Source organism: Episyrphus balteatus, chromosome 3, assembly GCF_945859705.1.
Source record: "Episyrphus balteatus chromosome 3, idEpiBalt1.1, whole genome shotgun sequence".
Taxonomy (NCBI): Eukaryota; Metazoa; Arthropoda; class Insecta; order Diptera; family Syrphidae; genus Episyrphus; species Episyrphus balteatus.
In genome coordinates this window covers 40372824-40392042 of record NC_079136.1, presented here as the reverse complement: position 1 = coordinate 40392042, position 19219 = coordinate 40372824, and the positions used below count along the sequence as shown (strand labels likewise).

Sequence of the window (19219 nt, the reverse complement as noted above, 5' to 3'; positions counted from 1 at the left end):
TAATTTACAGCTTGGAATAAAAAAAAACTGAGAATTCATTCATTTTTCTGGTAGAGAAGTCTGTAATTTTTCAAAGCTATTAAAATAATGACAAAAAAGTACAACCCAAAGAACAGACACAAAATTCATGGAAAATGAGGAAACCAACTGAATTCCTGGTGACCTAGTTTTTATCTTTGTGGTGAATTCTGTAAAGCTGGAAGAGAAAATGATAACAACATTTCGGTCCCTTTTTCTCTCATCAACCTTATCAGAAAAGGATATTTCATGCATCCCGAACTAGTCTCGAGAAATAAAAATCACTTCCCAAAAGGAAGTTTTTTTATTTTTTTTTCAAAATTGAAGTCTTCTTATTTCAAGCTCAATAGAAATAAACTAAAAAAATGACTGATTTTAAATCCAATCACGAATTTGAAAAGGAATTGATGAAATGGAACAATCGTTTTATAAAAATCAAAGAAACTTTTTATCCACATTTTGGCAGGACAATTGTAACTGAAAAATTCTATTCCAAACATGATTCATTGAAAAGTAGCGATGCAAAAAAATCTAACGTTCATGGTTATATGGATGAAATTGGTAAACGGCAAGTTTCAGGACCAAAGCAAATTTATGATAAACCAGCTACGGAAAATCAAATGTATGGATGGCTTGCTGATAAAGCATTTGTGTATGAAGATGAAGACGATATTGAATTGTTTTGTAGAGGAAGAAAAATCGATCCAAATATTAAAGTTCAAATGGAAATTAATGTGGGAATACAAAGAGATCGTAATTACAATATGCTGATATAGAATAGTAAAATTAATTAATTAATTGAATATATCCTTTGCACCTCTATTTACGACTTTCGGATGGTGGAGTGTCTACGGTGATTTTTCAATCGCTTAACCAGTTTATTTACAAGAATATGAAAAATTTAGAAATAAAGAAAATTAAAATCGTTAAATCTATTTTTGATAAAATCGCCCTTTCCATGGCAAGTACATTTCTTTTTGGGTTCTTGTTTCAAAATTCAGTTTTCAAAATGCAGTTTTTCAATATTCAGCTTTTTAAAATTTTGATTTCATAATTCTGTTTTACAAAATTCAGCAAGAAATGAAAATAGGGTGTTAGAAAAAGTTAAAAGCGCGCACTTAATAAGATTTTCCAAACCTTTTTTTAAATTTTTTTGCCGAATTTTATAAAATCATCTTTCTTACTTTTTCCATTTTTTATACCGAAAAATAATTAAAATTTTGTTGATTTATCAAATAATAAAAATAAATAAATTCAAGAAATTGAATAGGAAAAAGAATATTTTTTATAACACAACATCGTTTTTAATTTGTTTTCAACGATATATACATAGATGCGAGTAGCAAAAAATGCAGTCTATTAATTTTGAAAAATATTGGAAAGTTCCAAATTTGAATTACATTAAAAAACATCTAAAAACAAAAACAGAATTAGAAGAGTTTTTTTTGTTCAAATATATGCTGTCTGAATTTCGAAAAGTAGAATTTTAGAAAGCAGAATTTTAAAAGACAATAAATAAAAGCAGAACTTTAAAAAACACAGTTTTCGTGAAGAAAGCAGAATTTTGACCCGCTCCCAAATTTTGTTCATGAAATTAAGTTCCTGAAAAGTCAATTGTGCCTGGTCATATCCTGCCTCTAAAGACCACTCCGAGAAAAAAGACATCTGCTATTTGATAAAAATAACGTTTGCGGAGTTCGGTAGTTTTTTTTTTGTGCAACAACTTTTGCTAGAGGAAATCCCTCCAAAAGACCTAGAATCAATGAAAGGGAGGAAGCTCACAGGTGTTCGAACGGTCTTGGGAGGCGTGATAAATCAATGAAATCTAAATCATTCGATCGAAAAAAAAATAATACAATTTTAAGAATTAAAACAAAAACCCTACTGTCCCCGAATTTGAAAATCCAAAATACAAAAGAAGGGATTGGTAAAGTTGAAATGCGTTTTGGTATGGCCGAAATTTATAGTGAATAGAAATTCAGACGGAAAAAACTAGAGCCGTTGTTGTGAGAAATGCCAACAACCGTCAAGCCTTTAAGCAATCCCACATTTGTTTTCTTTCCACATTGCTATTATTGCCTCTAATGTTATAATAGGCGTGTTTTTTCTATTAATCAGTAGCTACTCATTTTTTATTTTTTTCCCAAAACAATAATAAAAATTACACAAGTAAGTATTTGTTTTTATTGTTTTACGAATAAAATAAAAAAAATGAGTAGCTACTGATTTGTAGAAAAAATACGCCTAATGTACAATATATTTTTTTAGGTTCAAACATTTAAAACATTGTATGGAACAAATTTTACAACTTGGAAAAGCTTTCAAAAATCAATTTTCGAAAAAAGGGACACTAATGCCCCCATTCACAATATTGCGAGACGACGAGACGAGAGCGAGACGTTTTTTCTGAACGTTTTCGATTTAAAGAAAAATCGTTTTAAAATCGTATGGAAATTCACAATACTGCGATTTTTTATTCTATAAAGTAAACAAAAATAAAAAAAAATAAACAGTATTTTCTGAAAATCGAACTCCGGGCGGAGAGGTTGGGAGGTAATCACCTTCTTATCTGAGCTAACTCGAATATTTTAAATTCAAAAAACTTTTATCCATATAAGCTGTCAAGAATATTTTAAATTAAAATATCATTTTCGAAAAATCGTCGTCTCGTGCGTCCTTTTTCAAAATTTTCGGAATTTCAACGCAACGAGAATCGGAACATTGTGTATTGTTTCATATATTTTCATTATTTGGAAATTTTTAAAATCGTCAAGGAAAATCTCGTCTCGCTCTGGTCTCGTCGCACAGTGGGCCCATATGGCCTTAGGCGTCTCAAAAATCTGTAACTTTGTTGTCTTTTGTGATAATTGCTTCAAATTTGGAACATAGTGCCTTTGATGTATAACGAATCATTCAACTTACTTTTTTTTAAATTAAAATTATTTTTAAGCTTCTAAAAATTAGTCAAAGTTCAAAAAGTACGATTTTCGCTTGATTTGGGTATTTAAAAATATCTGTAACTTTTTTGTCTCCTGAAATAATTAAACCAAATTTGGAACATATAATCTTTAATGTATCAGAAATCATTGAGCGTAGCTTTTTTTAAATGCAAATTATTTTTGAGCTTTGAAAAGCTAGGCAAAGTTCAAAAAGTACAATTTTAGCTCGACTATGGCGTTCCAAAAATCTCTCATTTCTTCGCGTCTGAAGATAATTAACTCAAATTAGGAATATATTACCTGAAATGTTTAATGAATTATTTGACACACTGTTTTTTTAGCTAATATTTTTATTTAAGTATTAAACGTTTATTCAAAGCTAAAAAACTACGATTTTGACTAGGCTAGAACGTCTCAAATATCTGTAACTTTTGTATCTTAAAAGATTATTTTCTCAAATTTTGCAAAATAAGATAAAACTGGTTTCTTACTTTTATAAAGGCCTTCCCTTCGTGTCTTAAAATTACTTAATTATTTTTATGAGTATAAAATGTTTGTGTTACGTTATTTGAAATTAAAGCTATTTTATTGCAAAATTATAAGAAAAATATTGATTATACTCATTTTAAATAAAGTCGTTTGTAAGGCAAAGTGAAATAGTAGAAAAACTACGCTTTTGAGAAAAGAGCAAAAAAAGAAATCACAAAAAAAAAAATGGTTGTCAATTTTCACGAAAATCCTTCTTAATTATTTACTTTAAACGGCTCTTTTGAAAATCTTCGAGTAAAATCAAAGTCAGTAAATAAAATCTCTATCTAACTTTTTCCATAGATGAAATTTTTTTTCAACAATTACAATATTAAATTCTAACATTTTTCTGCTACCTTAGACTTTTTCTAATAGTACAATGACTGAATTGTTCAAAATACAAATATCTTCAATTTCGGGTGCATATACTAAGTCTAAGAGCCCACAGCAAATTTTGGGAGTTGAGGTATAGCGTATAACCAAGATGTGAGAATGCAGTTTTATAGCCTTATGCGTTCTAACAACGAATTCAAAAGTCTGGCAGCTTTAAATCGCGGCTTTATATGGTTTCCGAGAGGTTAAATATCGTGAGTTTTCCAATTAATGTGAGTAGGCTAAAATAACACAAAATCACATTCTGGATATAAGGACTGATGCTCTGTCATTTCCCCAAGGCCTGAAGACATCAATCTTGACAGTGCGATCAAAAGAACTCAAGATATGTATTGAAACAGGTCAGGATGCACCAAAATACGTTTTTTTGTACTATGTCTTTCGACAGATATATCGTTCTCTATCAAAGAAAAGCAAATAAAAGCAGCCAATTCTTTTTGTATCTTTTAGTACATAAAATAAAGAACAAATTTGTGAAAAAAAGTAGACAGCGGAAGACAGCGGAAACATTTAAAACTCAATTCGAAATTAAAAAAGTGCAAATAAAAGCTTATTGTGTAAAAAAAATAATATTAATTAAAAATATATTTTTAAAAATTTTTATTTTCAGAAACATAAATAGTAGCAGTTGAAATAAGCTTTCCAACGACATACAACACTTATATAATTTATTCAAATATAGTTTTGAAAACGTATCGTGAAGATTTGGTTTATTTTGTTACTCAAACAAAGTATTTTCAAGTGGAGACTTCAGATACAATTTTGTAATAGAGGAACTCATTTTAAAAATCAATTTTTAATGAAAACATATATATTGACTTTCCCTTGATTCATTTCTGTAAAGAAATTACCAAAAATTAAAATTTCATAAAAACCATTTTTGAGACGCAAATGGTCCTTTGGGCCCATTGTGCGTCGTCTCGCAATATTGTGAATCAGGCATAAGTGAAAACAAGTTATTTTCGACTTTATCGTAAACGAAAAAGAGTTTATAGAGAACATCTATCAGGTACTTTTTATTCTTAGTCTAATCGTAGAACAAGTTGATATTTGTATGTGTTTCGAGCAAGTGTTAATAAAATTTAGAAAATCGTTCTCAGTTTTCGAAAAAATTACTATTAAATGTTGTCTCAATAATTCAAGATTTTTCTTGGCACTTACGATAATTTGGCGGAGAGGACTCGATGGTGTGTGTGTGTTTGTGAGCGAAGGGAGGAACAGCATCCCCAAACTTTACAACTTTTGAATCTGAATACTTACTATAAGTCAAAAAATACGACAACTGTTAGTGATGACGATAACGCGCAGAATTCTAGAAATCACATCCATTTGTTCTGAGAAATCAATATTTCATAAAAAGTGGGTGTGGCAGTAGGCGGATTTCTTTAAAACTACTTCAAATTTTATTTTACATTTAACAAAATTAAGCTTAAACTTTAACAATCCAAACATATTTTTCATTTTTTCCCGGATATGCCTCTGTAATACATTGTGTATGCGAATGTGCTCGTGCAACCCTTTATCGATATTCCATGCATATACCAGGCCAACATAATAGTTCCTGGAAAATTTTTCTACTTTCATATAACATGAGCCAAGAACTCTCCCCCTTTTGGATTTACTATATAACAGTTCTACGAATTAATAAGCCTTGGCCTGCATATTTCAATTCCAGAACACACTACTAACACACCCACCTATAATGCGATAAATCCGCAAAATAAATGTTAAGCTCGCATAGTTCTGTATTCCCTTCACAATCATCATCGATTCTAGTCACCTTTTTCTGTTGCTGTTCAGGTGACGGTGAATTGGGACATCTATCGGTTCATTTACGGTACGTGATCTATCTGTTTTGAACTGGGAATACAGGGAATATCTATATTGTCTATTTTTTTAGCGCACTTGGACTTGCGAATATTAATAGAAAAAGAATTGTATGCCTCTATTTCATGGCGCATTCCAAAATGTATTTTGCGAACCGTAGAAGAAGGTTTGAGCTGACAGACAGCACATTTCTTTTGTATTCATACAATTTTACCTGTGCAAGATATCGATTAGGTGCAATTTGCCAAACAGCATTGAGGTTCTACTGGCAGATAGATGGACATTCAGTTCGGACTAAGGGATGCCATAATTTTGAGTTCTTTGTTTTCTTTGTTGCGTGTTCTCGTATCTGGTCGATTGATTTAAAAGAACGGACTACGGGACGTGTGGTAAATATTGGACTCATATCAATTCAAGGACACATTTAAAGGTGATAAACGCTGCGTTAATAATGCGATTTGCATTCCAATGCGTAAAAGAGGAGTACAATGATGGAATTATAGCTAGCTACTGTGTTTGATATTTAACCAAAGGTGAAGAGGTTTAATACAAAAGAAAGGACACTTCCTTTAATTCTTTGTTGTGGACCGTGGATTGATACACCTTTTCGAAAGGTATTCATATTTTGTGGGACAAAAAAGCGGATTAAAAATTTTGGATGCTTTCAATGACGAAATGAAGTAGAAAATCTGGCGCTGGACGATATTCTTTTTATTCTTCTGTTTTTTGATTGATGGGTCAATTTAGGTGATGATTCTGGACAGGCACATGTCTTTTGGACACAATCAATGGTTTAATTTCTAGGTGTGGTTTTGCGTTTGGTTAAAAGTGATTATTGTTTACAGGAAATAGTAGCACATGTGTGCTGTGCATATATGACAAGGAAACAAAAAGAATAGCTGATGGTCAGCTTGCATTTCAATTTGTTTCCATCTGCGGTGTATTGAAGTTTGATTTTTTAACAAAGTACAGCAATAAAGTAGCATCGACTTGTTTTCCTTTCAAAACCAAACGAAACATTATGAAGAATAAGGGTCAAAAGCATAGAGGTGGGAAATTTCGAGGACCGAATTCTTAAAAAAAAATCAACTTTGTTATGATGAAAATTTCATGCTCAAATGTTCGCTTTAGCTATAATTTGTCGGTTCATGAACGGGTAGAGCACAAAAATGTATATTTTTCAATTTACCGCAAAACCAGAAAAAATAGTACTACAAAAACGGTCCTCGAAATGATCGTTATTTCTTCAAAACGACTTTAGGGGCCTTAAAATAGTATTATGTTTATTATATTAAGTCAGTAGGTCTAAAATAAATCAAATATAATTTTATTTCTTGGTTCAGAGACCAATTTCTACAAAAAATGCTTTTTATGCATGTCCGAAATATTTAGGCCATAAGTAATTTTTCCTTTTGTTTTTTGTAACATTTTTGATAAAAGTGTATATTACAGCCATACTTAGATAAGATACTGATTTAAAATACCTACCCAAAAACTGCGGAATTATTTATTCAGATTTTAAGATCGTTCCCGGAAATTACGTTTTGGCCTTAATTTAAAGAAAAGAGCACTTTTTAAACTTCAAATTGGAATAGAAAATGAGTGAAAGGAGCTACAAAATTCATTTTTGCTCAACAAATTTTGTTTTGCAAAGCCTCAATTTTAGGAAAAGAAAAAGATTTAAAAATTTAGCGGAATACTGAATAACAAAAAAAACTAAATGAGCTACAAAATCCAGGTTTTTGGGTTTCATCTTAGTCTAGGTTACTTCTTACTTCAAATTTCTACACAAAAAATTTTGAATTTCACTTTTTTTCTGGATTTTGAAGGGTTACTTTTGATCTATCTTTTTTAAAGGAAATCTCGAATATTTTAAAAACGGTTTGAGCTACAAAATTGGGGTTTATATGAAAAAAAAAAAATGTATTCAAAAGCTACAATTAATGGCAAAAGAAAAAAAGTGATTTTTTAAAAATGTCTCCACTGCCCTGGTCAAACCGGAAGTGCACTTCTGAAACCCAAAATTCGACATAGAAGAATTCCTATACAAGTACCTACGTTTTTTCCTTAAATAAAAAGTGGACTTAGAACAAAATATGATGGGACTTAAGAACAATCAAGAATACACGGGCTCATTTTCAAAAGGCTACATCCCTGTTTTATTGTTCTATGTCCCATTACATTATATTATCTGCGAAATGAAATTTTTTTTGACAAAAAACGGTTTTCAAATTCAAATTTTTTTAGCGGAATTTTGAATATCAAAAAAACTGTTGAGGTTACAAAAACCAAGTTTATGGAATTGCATAGCATTTAAAAAGCTACAAATTTGGAGGTCAACTGAACTCATTGTTTTTAATCATTTCAGATTTTGTCCGCTATCTTCAGAATTATTTTAGCAGAAAATTCAATAATTCAAAAACTATGCGAGCTACAATTTTTTGGTTTGCACAACAAATTAGCATTTTATTAGCTAATTTTTTTCGAATCCGCTACAAAGTGTCCGCCAAGGTAAGGGACGTAGATACGTGACTATTATTTTAATTGGTAAATGAGAAAAAACTTTTAATTAAATGTTAATTTGATTTAAACAAAATGCCTGAACATCCATGATTTTGACCCATAAATATTCTATCTAAACTTAAAAAAAAAAAAAATCAGAAAACTCTTGTAGTAAAACAGAGATATGTAATTCATCCTCTCTCTCTCTCTCTCTCTCTCTGTCCCACTTTCGAAATATATCTTACTTCCGAGTACAAATAAGAACCAACCATTTTGTACTGAGAAGTTATTGTTCCCATAAATGCCATATCCCCAAGGATTCAACATCATGCTACACCACCATTTACAGCATTGTAAACCATCTAACCTATTAAAAAAAAACCTCACTTTACATCATCCTAGAAAAAAAAAATCATCTCTCAAAGTTGTAAAAGATAAAAAGAATACTGATAGGTCTGTAAAAGTTACCAGGATAACATCAAAATGCTCCACATCCGGTTCTAGCAGCCATCATATAAAAGTACTTTTTTCCCTCTAGTTAAGGGTTCTTGTATACATATTCCCTTCCCATTTCTTAATTACACCAAAGAATTTATACATTATTTCTAAACTCTCTCTCTCTCTCCGTTAGAAAAACACATTCTATAAAAACTCATCATAGAAATCCACTTTCATTTTCAAAATGTATCCTTTTCCCCAACATTCCAAAGCCAGTCTAAATTTGCTGCTAGCCTAGCTAATGATTCTACAGGAGTTCTTTTTGAATTCCAACCATGACAATGATATAAATATTTCAATGAACGTTCATTCACCAGAACATGCAGAAATGTCAGACGAAAAAATGAGTTTGAGTAAAATTTTGCAAAAAAAAACCCTTGAAAACGGATTAGGATATGGCCGCCATGTCCCGAGCTAGGGAAGTCAATAACTCAAAAACAAAACAACAACAAAAAAAAAGTATGGGCCTACCCTAACAGTCCATGACATTGGGATATAATTCTAATCCGGCTTAGGGAGAAAGGAATTCCGCGAAATTCTTATCAAAACCCTAATTCGAACAGGAAACCAAAATACTTAGCAGACATTTTCTCTTCTTCTATAGTTTTTTTTTCCACTTTAAAAGCTTTAGAATACACGAAAAAAACACAACACGATAAGTTTGTAAATTACGATTCTGCGCGAGAAAAAATTGATTTCCATGCCATTGTCTCGAAAGGATACAAGGATACGTTTATGTTTTTGTGAAAGGATAGAAGTTGGCTGAAAGTTCTGTAAGCCTGTTAAAAAGTCGCGTCAGTGAGATGACTGTTTTCACATAAAAATAGAAAATTAATGGTTTTTTATACAAAGGTGTATATAAAAGGGTGGGAACACCCACAACTTGCTACGAAACACATAAATCTGCTCTCTAGCGTCTAAATGGCTCTGGAATTTTCTAAGGGTTAGTGGAAGCCCATCACCCACAACTTGTGTGTTTAGAAAAAGAATTTTGGTTTTTTCCTAATATTTCTATTCGAATATCTAGCTGCCAGGGGATAAGGACAAACCAGCAAGTCCAAGGCACAACATTCTTTTCCTTTCCTTTTTTTTTTGGAAAGAAAACTTGCTCCTTCGGGTGAACCTTGCGATAAAAATTAAACTTTCACTCCATCCACTCCATAAATGCAAGGATTTGTTTGTTTCAAGGAAGCAAACCTTTCGTTGTGTTCTGATTTCCTGCTGAAGTGTGACGAGAATGGAAATTTATTCCAAAATGTTTGTGTGAGAAAAAGAGAACGATGCAAAAAAGAGAAAGATAACTTTGCATGCTTAATGTACATAAATATGCCTGGCTTGGCTTGGTTCCTAGAAAACTATTGACTTTCGCTTAAGGACTTTCTGAAGGTGTATTTCACCATAATCTCAATTTTAAATTAATTTAAAACAGTTTTTTTGTTATTAATTTTGTAAAATTGTTCAGTCTTAGTCTTAGTCTTAGTCTTAGTCTTAGTCTTAGTCTTAGTCTTAGTCTTAGTCTTAGTCTTAGTCTTAGTCTTAGTCTTAGTCTTAGTCTTAGTCTTAGTCTTAGTCTTAGTCTTAGTCTTAGTCTTAGTCTTAGTCTTAGTCTTAGTCTTAGTCTTAGTCTTAGTCTTAGTCTTAGTCTTAGTCTTAGTCTTAGTCTTAGTCTTAGTCTTAGTCTTAGTCTTAGTCTTAGTCTTAGTCTTAGTCTTAGTCTTAGTCTTAGTCTTAGTCTTAGTCTTAGTCTTAGTCTTAGTCTTAGTCTTAGTCTTAGTCTTAGTCTTAGTCTTAGTCTTAGTCTTAGTCTTAAAAAAAATTTGGGAAAGACTTATTTGAACAAGTTCAACAAAGAAAACATTCACATTGGTGAAATTCTCCTTAAACATGTTATAAAGAGGTCAAAATCCTATGCAAGGAAACCTTTACAGGAGCTTTCTGCTATCCTGGCTGAAAAAGCGAAAAGATTGATGACTTGACATGTCAATGACAGAACCTTAATTCCTACATTAATGTCTGGGAAAATGCCATTAAAAAGGATTGTCTCTTGGCGATTAGATAAAAAAAAAAGGAAACTAACCCCAAAAAATTCTACATTCAATCTTCTGTAAACCTGGTAGAAGAATCGTTTTAAAAAAATATTTTTTTATTTTTATTTCAATAAAGTAAAAGTAGACACGGAGGGAATGTGAGAAAATGTGCTACTTAAGGCTTTCTCTTTGAGAGAGTATTTAGCCTTTTTTTATCCTTCATTTAACACAAATTTTATTTATATTATTTGAATTCTGAGGTCCTGGTAAATTAAAGCCCTTCGATAGCTCTTTAAGAGGAAACTCTAAAATTTGAAAAAAAAAAAAAAAAACAATAAAATAGAAACAAAACTTTAAAGCCTTTAAGGCGTTTATAGATAGGTCGGTACACTCTGCTCTCTGTGTGTCTGGCTGGATGGAAGGCAGATCCCCTTACACAAAAGGTTCATCAGCGCAGACATAACGGCTTCTTATTCAGGGGGTTTTAACCGTGATTTGCTCAACTCCTTTTTTTGCGTGGGGAGCCAATCAACGTCAATTGCTCGCTAGTCTGTATGTCGAAAATTCTGCGAGCCTGCTAAAAGATAGTCAATTTCTAGGGGGAGCCGTGGAGCTTGTGGAGCATTGGAGCCCTGATTCATATTGCAGCCAACCAGCAAAAAAGGAAACTTAAGTGGGAGGAACCTAGAACACCCACAAATTTCGGGTTTTGCACTTCAAGTCCCTTTATCTTTGAATGTCGTCGAAAACCAATCCCGGTTTGGGGGAATTCGACAAGAGTGTGACAAACCAAAAATAAAATGAAAAAAGAACAACAATTGGACGAATGTGAAAAGGAGCCGATGAAATACAAGGAGGAGTTGTTTAGAGACTTTATAAGAACTCGCTCAAAAATGTTATCACCTCTCTCGCTCGACTAGAAAATTCCATTGGTATTTGTTGGGAAGTGAAGAATTCTATGAAGTACAAGAGCACAGAAATTATAAAAAGTTATTCCTTGGAGGTTTTCAAGGAATCGAAGAACATTGGAATGTGCGAAAGGAATGTTTGGAATGTTTTTTTGTGTAGAATTTCGGCGATGCCATTGCGCGATTCCATTCGGATAACAGAAATTTGGCAAGGATCAAAGGAGTAGTATAGTTTTCTAATGACACAACGATTTTTGTTGTTTTCAATGTTCTAATGGCTGAAATAATGTTCTTCGAATGTGCCTTTGTTTTCGATGAGGAAAAGATATCGAAAGTTGTGCGTGCAAAATTTGGTTTGGAATATTTTTTTTTGTTTTCGTTATTTTGCCTTATCAGGGTTTGGGTTATGAATGGAAACAGGAACGCAGGATAGAAATTAGGGTTTCTTTTTTTAGATAGGGAACCTGAGAGTATTTCTAATAGTAGTCCAGTCAAGTTATACTTTTGCTGAGAAATAATTCGCAACTGCAATTTGTACTCAAAATATGAAAGTACACTAGTACAGGAACTAAACCCCCCATTTTCCGAACAAATGTCTGGACGACTTTGGCCGCCATTTTGTTTTGAACAGTTTTGAGACTATCGCTTGTAGTTCGGCTAGTTTTGGTCTTAGAGAAAAATGTTATGAGACAAAGTTGTAGCAAATTTTATTTCCCACAAAAAATGTTGAGTAAGTTTTTATTCTAAAACCTACCATTTAGGAGTTATAATGAATTTCGTAAAATGCTATGCTCACTTATTTTTTATATTCACCATAACTTTTTTTTCAAACTTTTATTAAAAAATTGTTGTTATAAAAGTTAAAGAGCTACTAATTATCTATGTTTGTCTCATACTAAGTTTTTTTGTCCGAGTTGCCGTTTCCTCACTAAAACAAAAATTCAAAAAAAAAAATTAGCAAAAACAGGGTGAGGGGAGAGTACGATAATTGTGGTGCCGAGATTTTATAACAGTTTTTTGAAGAAGGGTTCAATACAAGTATTTTTTACTATCGGAAGGGGGGTCTATCTCCCCCCGTTTATGCGGGAGGGGCAGTTTTCTAAAAAAAAACAGCCTAAAATAAAAAAAAATATTAAAAAACAACGGCAACACTTACAGTTATGAATGATACATTTTTCAAAAGCCACAATTATATGCATTATTGTAGTTTTTAAATGGAGCTATTAAAATTTATAGTTTTTGAAATAATCGTTAAAAAAAATTTTTTTTTTCCTAAATTTAACTTTGAGATCGATTATTTCAAAAACTATAAATTTTAATAGCTCCATTTAAAAACTACAATAATGCATATAATTGTGGCTTTTGAAAAATGTATCATTCATAACTGTAAGTGTTGCCGTTGTTTTTTAATATTTTTTTTTATTTTAGGCTGTTTTTTTTTTAGAAAACTGCCCCTCCCGCATAAACGGGGGGAGATAGACCCCCCTTCCGATAGTAAAAAATACTTGTATTGAACCCTTCTTCAAAAAACTGTTATAAAATCTCGGCACCACAATTATCGTACTCTCCCCTCACCCTGTTTTTGCTAATTTTTTTATTGAATTTTTGTTTTAGTGAGGAAACGGCAACTCGGACAAAAAAACTTAGTATGAGACAAACATAGATAATTAGTAGTTCTTTAAATTTTATAACAACAATTTTTTAATAAAAGTTTGAAAAAAAAAGTTATGGTGAATATAAAAAATAAGTGAGCATAGCATTTTACGAAATTCATTATAACTCCTAAATGGTAGGTTTTAGAATAAAAACTTATTCAACATTTTTTGTGGGAAATAAAATTTGCTACAACTTTGTCTCATAACATTTTTCTCTAAGACCAAAACTAGCCGAACTACAAGCGATAGTCGCAAAACTGTTCAAAACAAAATGGCGGCCAAAGTCGTCCAGACATTTGTTCGGAAAATGGGGGGTTTAGTTCCTGTACTAGTGTACTTTCATATTTTTAGTCCGAATTGCAGTTGCGAATTATTTCTCAGACCTCCATACAACCAAATCTAAAATGACTGGACTATAGGAGATAGTGTGATGATTTTAAAGAATTCTCCTTATCAAAGTTTTAGTTTTAGCTCCTCTCCGTTTTATTGAATAAGTGAGAGATATGAGAAGTTTGAGTAGGTCTTTAGGTGATGAGCGTAAATATGAGAAAAAGTGCTCAGAATTATCGAGGATTCAGGATCCTTAAGAGGTAAATACCCTCTCTCACCAAATAGAAAATAAACTTGAAAAGCTAAAGGTAGGTATATAATATGTTATGTAAGTTTTAATTAAACTTAAAAAGTTCTTCAGATAAAAGGTTAACAAATGTGCTTTAAGTTGATTAGTGCCCGGAAAGAAAAGTTTAAATGAAAATGAAAACAGTAGGTATTTTATACTTTTTACAAAAAGCATATATTTTATTTTAATTATGTATATGTATATTGAACCAATACCAATACATCTTTTGTTAAATCAATTGTTCAATTCTGACTAAAGTCGAGTCTGCAAACTCTTCTCAGCTTCACAAATCTGGATGGAAGACGTACAACACAACTGCTGTAAAATTGGACACAACAAAAACATTACTGTTAAAAAAAGAACCAAGTTCTCCTATGTTGAAATTATGCTGGCACAAAAAGTACTGAAATGTAAAAGTGTACCAAGTTCTAAAGCTTGACTTTAAATTTGTATAAATAGAATTTTGTGAGATGCTTGGTGTTTACCAGCTTAACAAATGAAGCAAAATTTCTGGCATCTTTGGTATATAAGTTAGAGGGGGGTCGAAAATGGCCTAGGTTGTTTCTTGTAAATAAGGGTGTAGTGCCAAAGTTGCTAGAGAACTTGGCTGGGCACTACCGTGCCCCTTGTTCAACGAAGGACTCACAACATTGGTAGAAATTACATTCAAAAGAACTTCAGCACTAAACAGAAATCGTAAATTGAATACTTTCTAGATTTCGAAAAAAGTAGTAGTTAAAGGTATAGTAAGGAATCGTCACTTTTCAAGCAACCAACGCGTCAAACAGTACCAAACCGACCGACTCGTTTTGTACAAGCATGAAGCAGTGCAGTGGTTTAATTTCTTTAATATTTTTTTTTTCACATGAATTTACCTCCCACATGTTTGTTGATAATTTGTATGTAAAATAAAAGCTTGGTGTGCTTTCATAAAATTGTGGTGACTATTTGAAAAGTATTGGTAAATTTAATAAAAGAAACATATTTTCCCACTTTTTCACTTAAAGTTCTACTTATGAAAATGTCATATCATATCTGCGAATTATATCTTTTTTTATAGTTTATTATGTGTTTTTGTAGGAACATAAATAAAAATCTGCGCATATTTGCGCTTTTTCTAAATTTGGCTTCTGAAACGGGTTAGAGTTTTGCGTTAGAAATTTTTTTTTTTTTTACTCGAAATTTTGATAGTAAATTTTACATTAGCCGTGTTTTATTAGTAACCCAGTACTTAGCTCCTTAGTTTTTCCTGAATATTTTGACATTAAAAATTTGGTCGTTGAGGGTTCGCTCAGAATGACAATTCAAAGTTGTCAATTCCGAATGGAATTTTTTACACCCAAACGCCAACATTATAATTGACTGAAACATATTTCTTCCTAAAAACATCAAATTTTTCTATTTAAAATCTATAAATTTTGTATAGTTTTGAATCATTTTTCAACAGTTTCACGCATCAAAACAATTTTTGCCAAGCATGCATTCGGCCCATGTGTGTGACCCAGAGAGTACCTAACTTAATTTAAAGTGTATGTAGACCGGCAGATTCACTAGCAAAAGTTGACTACCTTCTACTTTAACAAAAGTGCGCCACTTTGATTTAATAATTTTTGTTTTTAGGCTACAATCTGTTTTGTCTAAGTGCACATCTGAGAAAACTAAAGTAGGTATTTGCCGACCCCATCGAAGCAAAATTTCAAAATCCGCCCTTCACCACCGTCCAGATTTAATTGCAAAAGTAGATGCTTGATATGGAAATAAGACACCAGCAGCGTCAACACAAGCATCATCAGCTAGGACAAAAGGATCAAATGGAAGAAAACCGAGTTCATTTACCAACAAAAGTAACAAGAGGTCGCAGAGCTTTTGCATCACACTGTCATGGTTTCGAAAAAAGACTGATAATAAAACGGAATGTCGAGACAAAATCGGGACATTTTGTAAATCGGGTCAGATATCGGGAAAGAGTCTAAATGTCGGGACTGTCTGGCAGCCTTAATTAGCGGACGGCATTTACTTATTTGTTAGTTTTGTTTTCAACAAAATAAAAAATTATATATTGTTGCAAGCAAGTGAAGAAAGCAGTGAAAGTTAAGCCTCAGGACTAGCATATTCATTAATCATTATAAATATTTACCACCAACCACACCAAGGATTGAAAAATTATCCCTCGGAAACGACATCTGAAATCTAGATACCTGAGAGCCATTAAAATCCTGTATAGAATGCAGGAAAAATCCATCGGGTGGCTATATGCTTCCACCTATATATAGCATGTCAGTTTCCAAAAGAGCACAAAGGGTTATCAGCTCCCCAAATTCTCATCAGTCTATCTGCAGTTTGAAAATTCTTAACTCCTAGTTTCTAGACAACTACAAAAAAATTAATCTTTATTTCACCCATGTAAGTTCGGAAACAAAGACCTCACCTTTAGAAAAAAGCCATATAAGTTTGTTTCTACAATCTACATATAAGTTAAAAATGATTTTCCAAAAAAAATAAACCCTTTCAAATTCTCCTAGTAAAAACTAGAACTTGTATTTCTGCTTGCCTATTCAAAAGAGAAAGTATTTAATGGATATACAACTAAAAATAAACCAAAAAAATACAGACTCATAGATAAAATAGTTGACGTGTCTTTACTCATGCACAAATATGTGTATGCGTTTTACATAACAATCTCTCTAGTCTAGTACTACCCGTACAGAAGTTTCAAAACCTCCCCTTTTCTCTATTTAAATACACCCCAACAGTATAACTACAAAAACAACATTAAACTATACTTGTTTTCATGTCTGTGCAAAAAAACTAAATTTCTTTTTAGTTTTCCCACTATCGCCATTACCATACAGAACATCCAGGCAATCAGAAAATCTAGCAATACCCAAAAACTATCATGTTACTAGAACTTTCTCCAACACTATTTTCCCACCCATTTCTTGTGGCTTCGGATGGAAACTACAATATTTCTCACTTCTTCCAACTAGACAACTAGAAGACTTATTAGACGGAGAAGGTTTTCATTTATTTTTGTTCAACCCCAATCCATTAAACTGCGCATGTATCCAATTTTAAGGGTATAAAATCGACCAACTGTAAACTCTCTACCCCATAATCAAGCTTTCTATAGTTGCTGAACGCCAAACGTCTGGTTTTGTTAAAGGTGTTAACTTTCCATAGACGCCATGTTGTCTGCTATTAAAAAAATTCTTCAACGTTCGTAGAAGTTCAGCAACCCTTTCAATAAAACTTTCTAAGGACAATAAAGGTGAAAGGATTATGCACCTTTTTTTTCTTTTACCTTTATGGTAATTTATGTTGCGACACACTATTACCTGTTATTTTTGTTTACATATCTGCTATTTTTATAGATACACCTTCAATCAGAGCTTCACATATCGCTTAGACGTGATAAAAAGATTGCATAATTTACCTGTACCCACCAGGCATTCAGCAAACTTATGTTGTAACGGAATGTTATATGACTATTTTTACCAAAAGCATTCTTTCTCTCTCTCTCCTACATTCCTATCGTTTTTATCAGCATTCTCACCAAGTTTTAGTGTAAGCGAAAAAGAGAAAACGTCGATTTTCTAACACTGAAGGATATTTCATAACCGGGACACATAACCAATATTGGGGGATTCCTTCCTGGCCCAACTGACGACGACGACGACGACTTGGAATTCTAATGTTTAGAAACTGTGCGAGAAAGTATTAGAAAAAAGTCAACTATACGATGACGAGAAAAGAATTTTGATATTAGAAAGCACCAGGCAAACATATTCAACTGAAGGTTTATTTCTATCGAGCTGGAGACTTTGCAAGATGATATGGCGAAGGTTAGAAAAGATTCATAACCACCCACACACTCAACCCTTAGTTGGCGAGAGGGCAGTCGGTTTCTTACGCATGTCTCGACTTTTCTCCCCCAAATACCTCGTAGACTTTCGTTTTTCTTCCTTCATGACATAATGAGTAAGAATTTCATAAAATCAGAATCAGTCTGTCAAAAACTGTACGCCTGGTTGTATAACATTTCTCGAGCTTTGAAGATAGCAAAACGTTTAAAAAACGTTTGAAGTTGCTTAATTCGTAGAAAATTACATCCCGGCTTTATTATTCATGATATACACAAGAGCAAACAAACAAAAAAAAAAAAGGATCAAAGCTAAGAGTCTTGACAATTGTTGTAGTTGATGAAGGTACTCTACTCAGTGTTCAAAAAGAGAATAGCAATAGCTAAGAAGACTGCTCTAAAAGTTCAAAGAGAACAAAGCAACTTTGATGTTGTATATATTCTTGTAAGGATAAAAGAGGATATACATTTGAAAATCCCTTTGATGCTGAGCTGATGGTTTTATCAAAAGAGTACCGTTTTTCTATAATTTAATGAAAATTACAGAGAAGATTTATACAGTCACATTTATATTTTTGAAGACAGTTTTTGCGATTGTGGAAAAAGTTGAGTCACCTTTCGAATAGGCAATCAGGCTAAGCAAACGGGTATTTGAGTATAAAACTTAAGGATTTTCAAATAAAATTGGTGGGACACACTCAATGGAAGAATTCACTTTATTCATCCAAACATAGTCGAAAAAGTTTTCCTTTTGTCAAGTTTCGTTTGAAATATTGGGGAAAGGAAAATGTATGTTTTATTCTCTTGATGTACGAATGGTACCAGCATAACTTTGATGTTTTTTCATGAAATTGTATGTCCTTTGAAGTTCAAAGAGAAGAGAGTAAAGTTAAATTGGGGAGCAAGAATGAATGAATGAATGTTTGTGTGTGTGTTTTAAGCCATTTTTGAAGTCGGTTAACTTTTCGGAAAAAGTTGAGTCGCCTTTTGAATAGGCTATCAGGTTAAATAGAAAGTATTTGAGTTTTTGAGGAGGATACTTATACTAAGGGGAGTATGTTGAAAGATACTCAATGAATTTATACGTCATCAAAAAGGAATTTGGTTTCTTTGAACATTTTGTTTCAAAAGGCAAAAATACGTAAGCACATGAATATGTGTTACCTACAATAAGGAGGATCCCATTGGGAATATATTTTTTTTAGGAATGTGACATACATACGTAAACAAAGAATTATTGGGGAATCAGGAATTTGAAGAGGATCTGTTTTAGTGAAGGAATGTTGTTAGAAATGTGTTTTTGTGTATAGGTACGTGCCGACACGTATGAAAAGTTTGGTTAGAAATTCTATATAAGTTATTTTTTTCTTCGTTATTGTTTGGTTAGAAAGTTATACTAACAAAGATAAGGCAGTGAAGGTTCTAGGATAGCTATGTTTGTTTTTA

At 32.3% G+C, this 19219-nt stretch overlaps 1 protein-coding gene across 1 annotated transcript; it reads left to right on the top strand.

Annotated features, from left to right (window-relative positions):
- Positions 1 to 326: 326 nt before the first annotated feature.
- Positions 327 to 862, top strand: LOC129916921 (uncharacterized). The gene has a single exon (XM_055997133.1). It carries the CDS (start codon positions 384 to 386, stop codon positions 792 to 794), a length of 411 nt encoding a protein of 136 aa, XP_055853108.1. The 5' UTR covers positions 327 to 383; the 3' UTR covers positions 795 to 862.
- Positions 863 to 19219: the final 18357 nt, after the last annotated feature.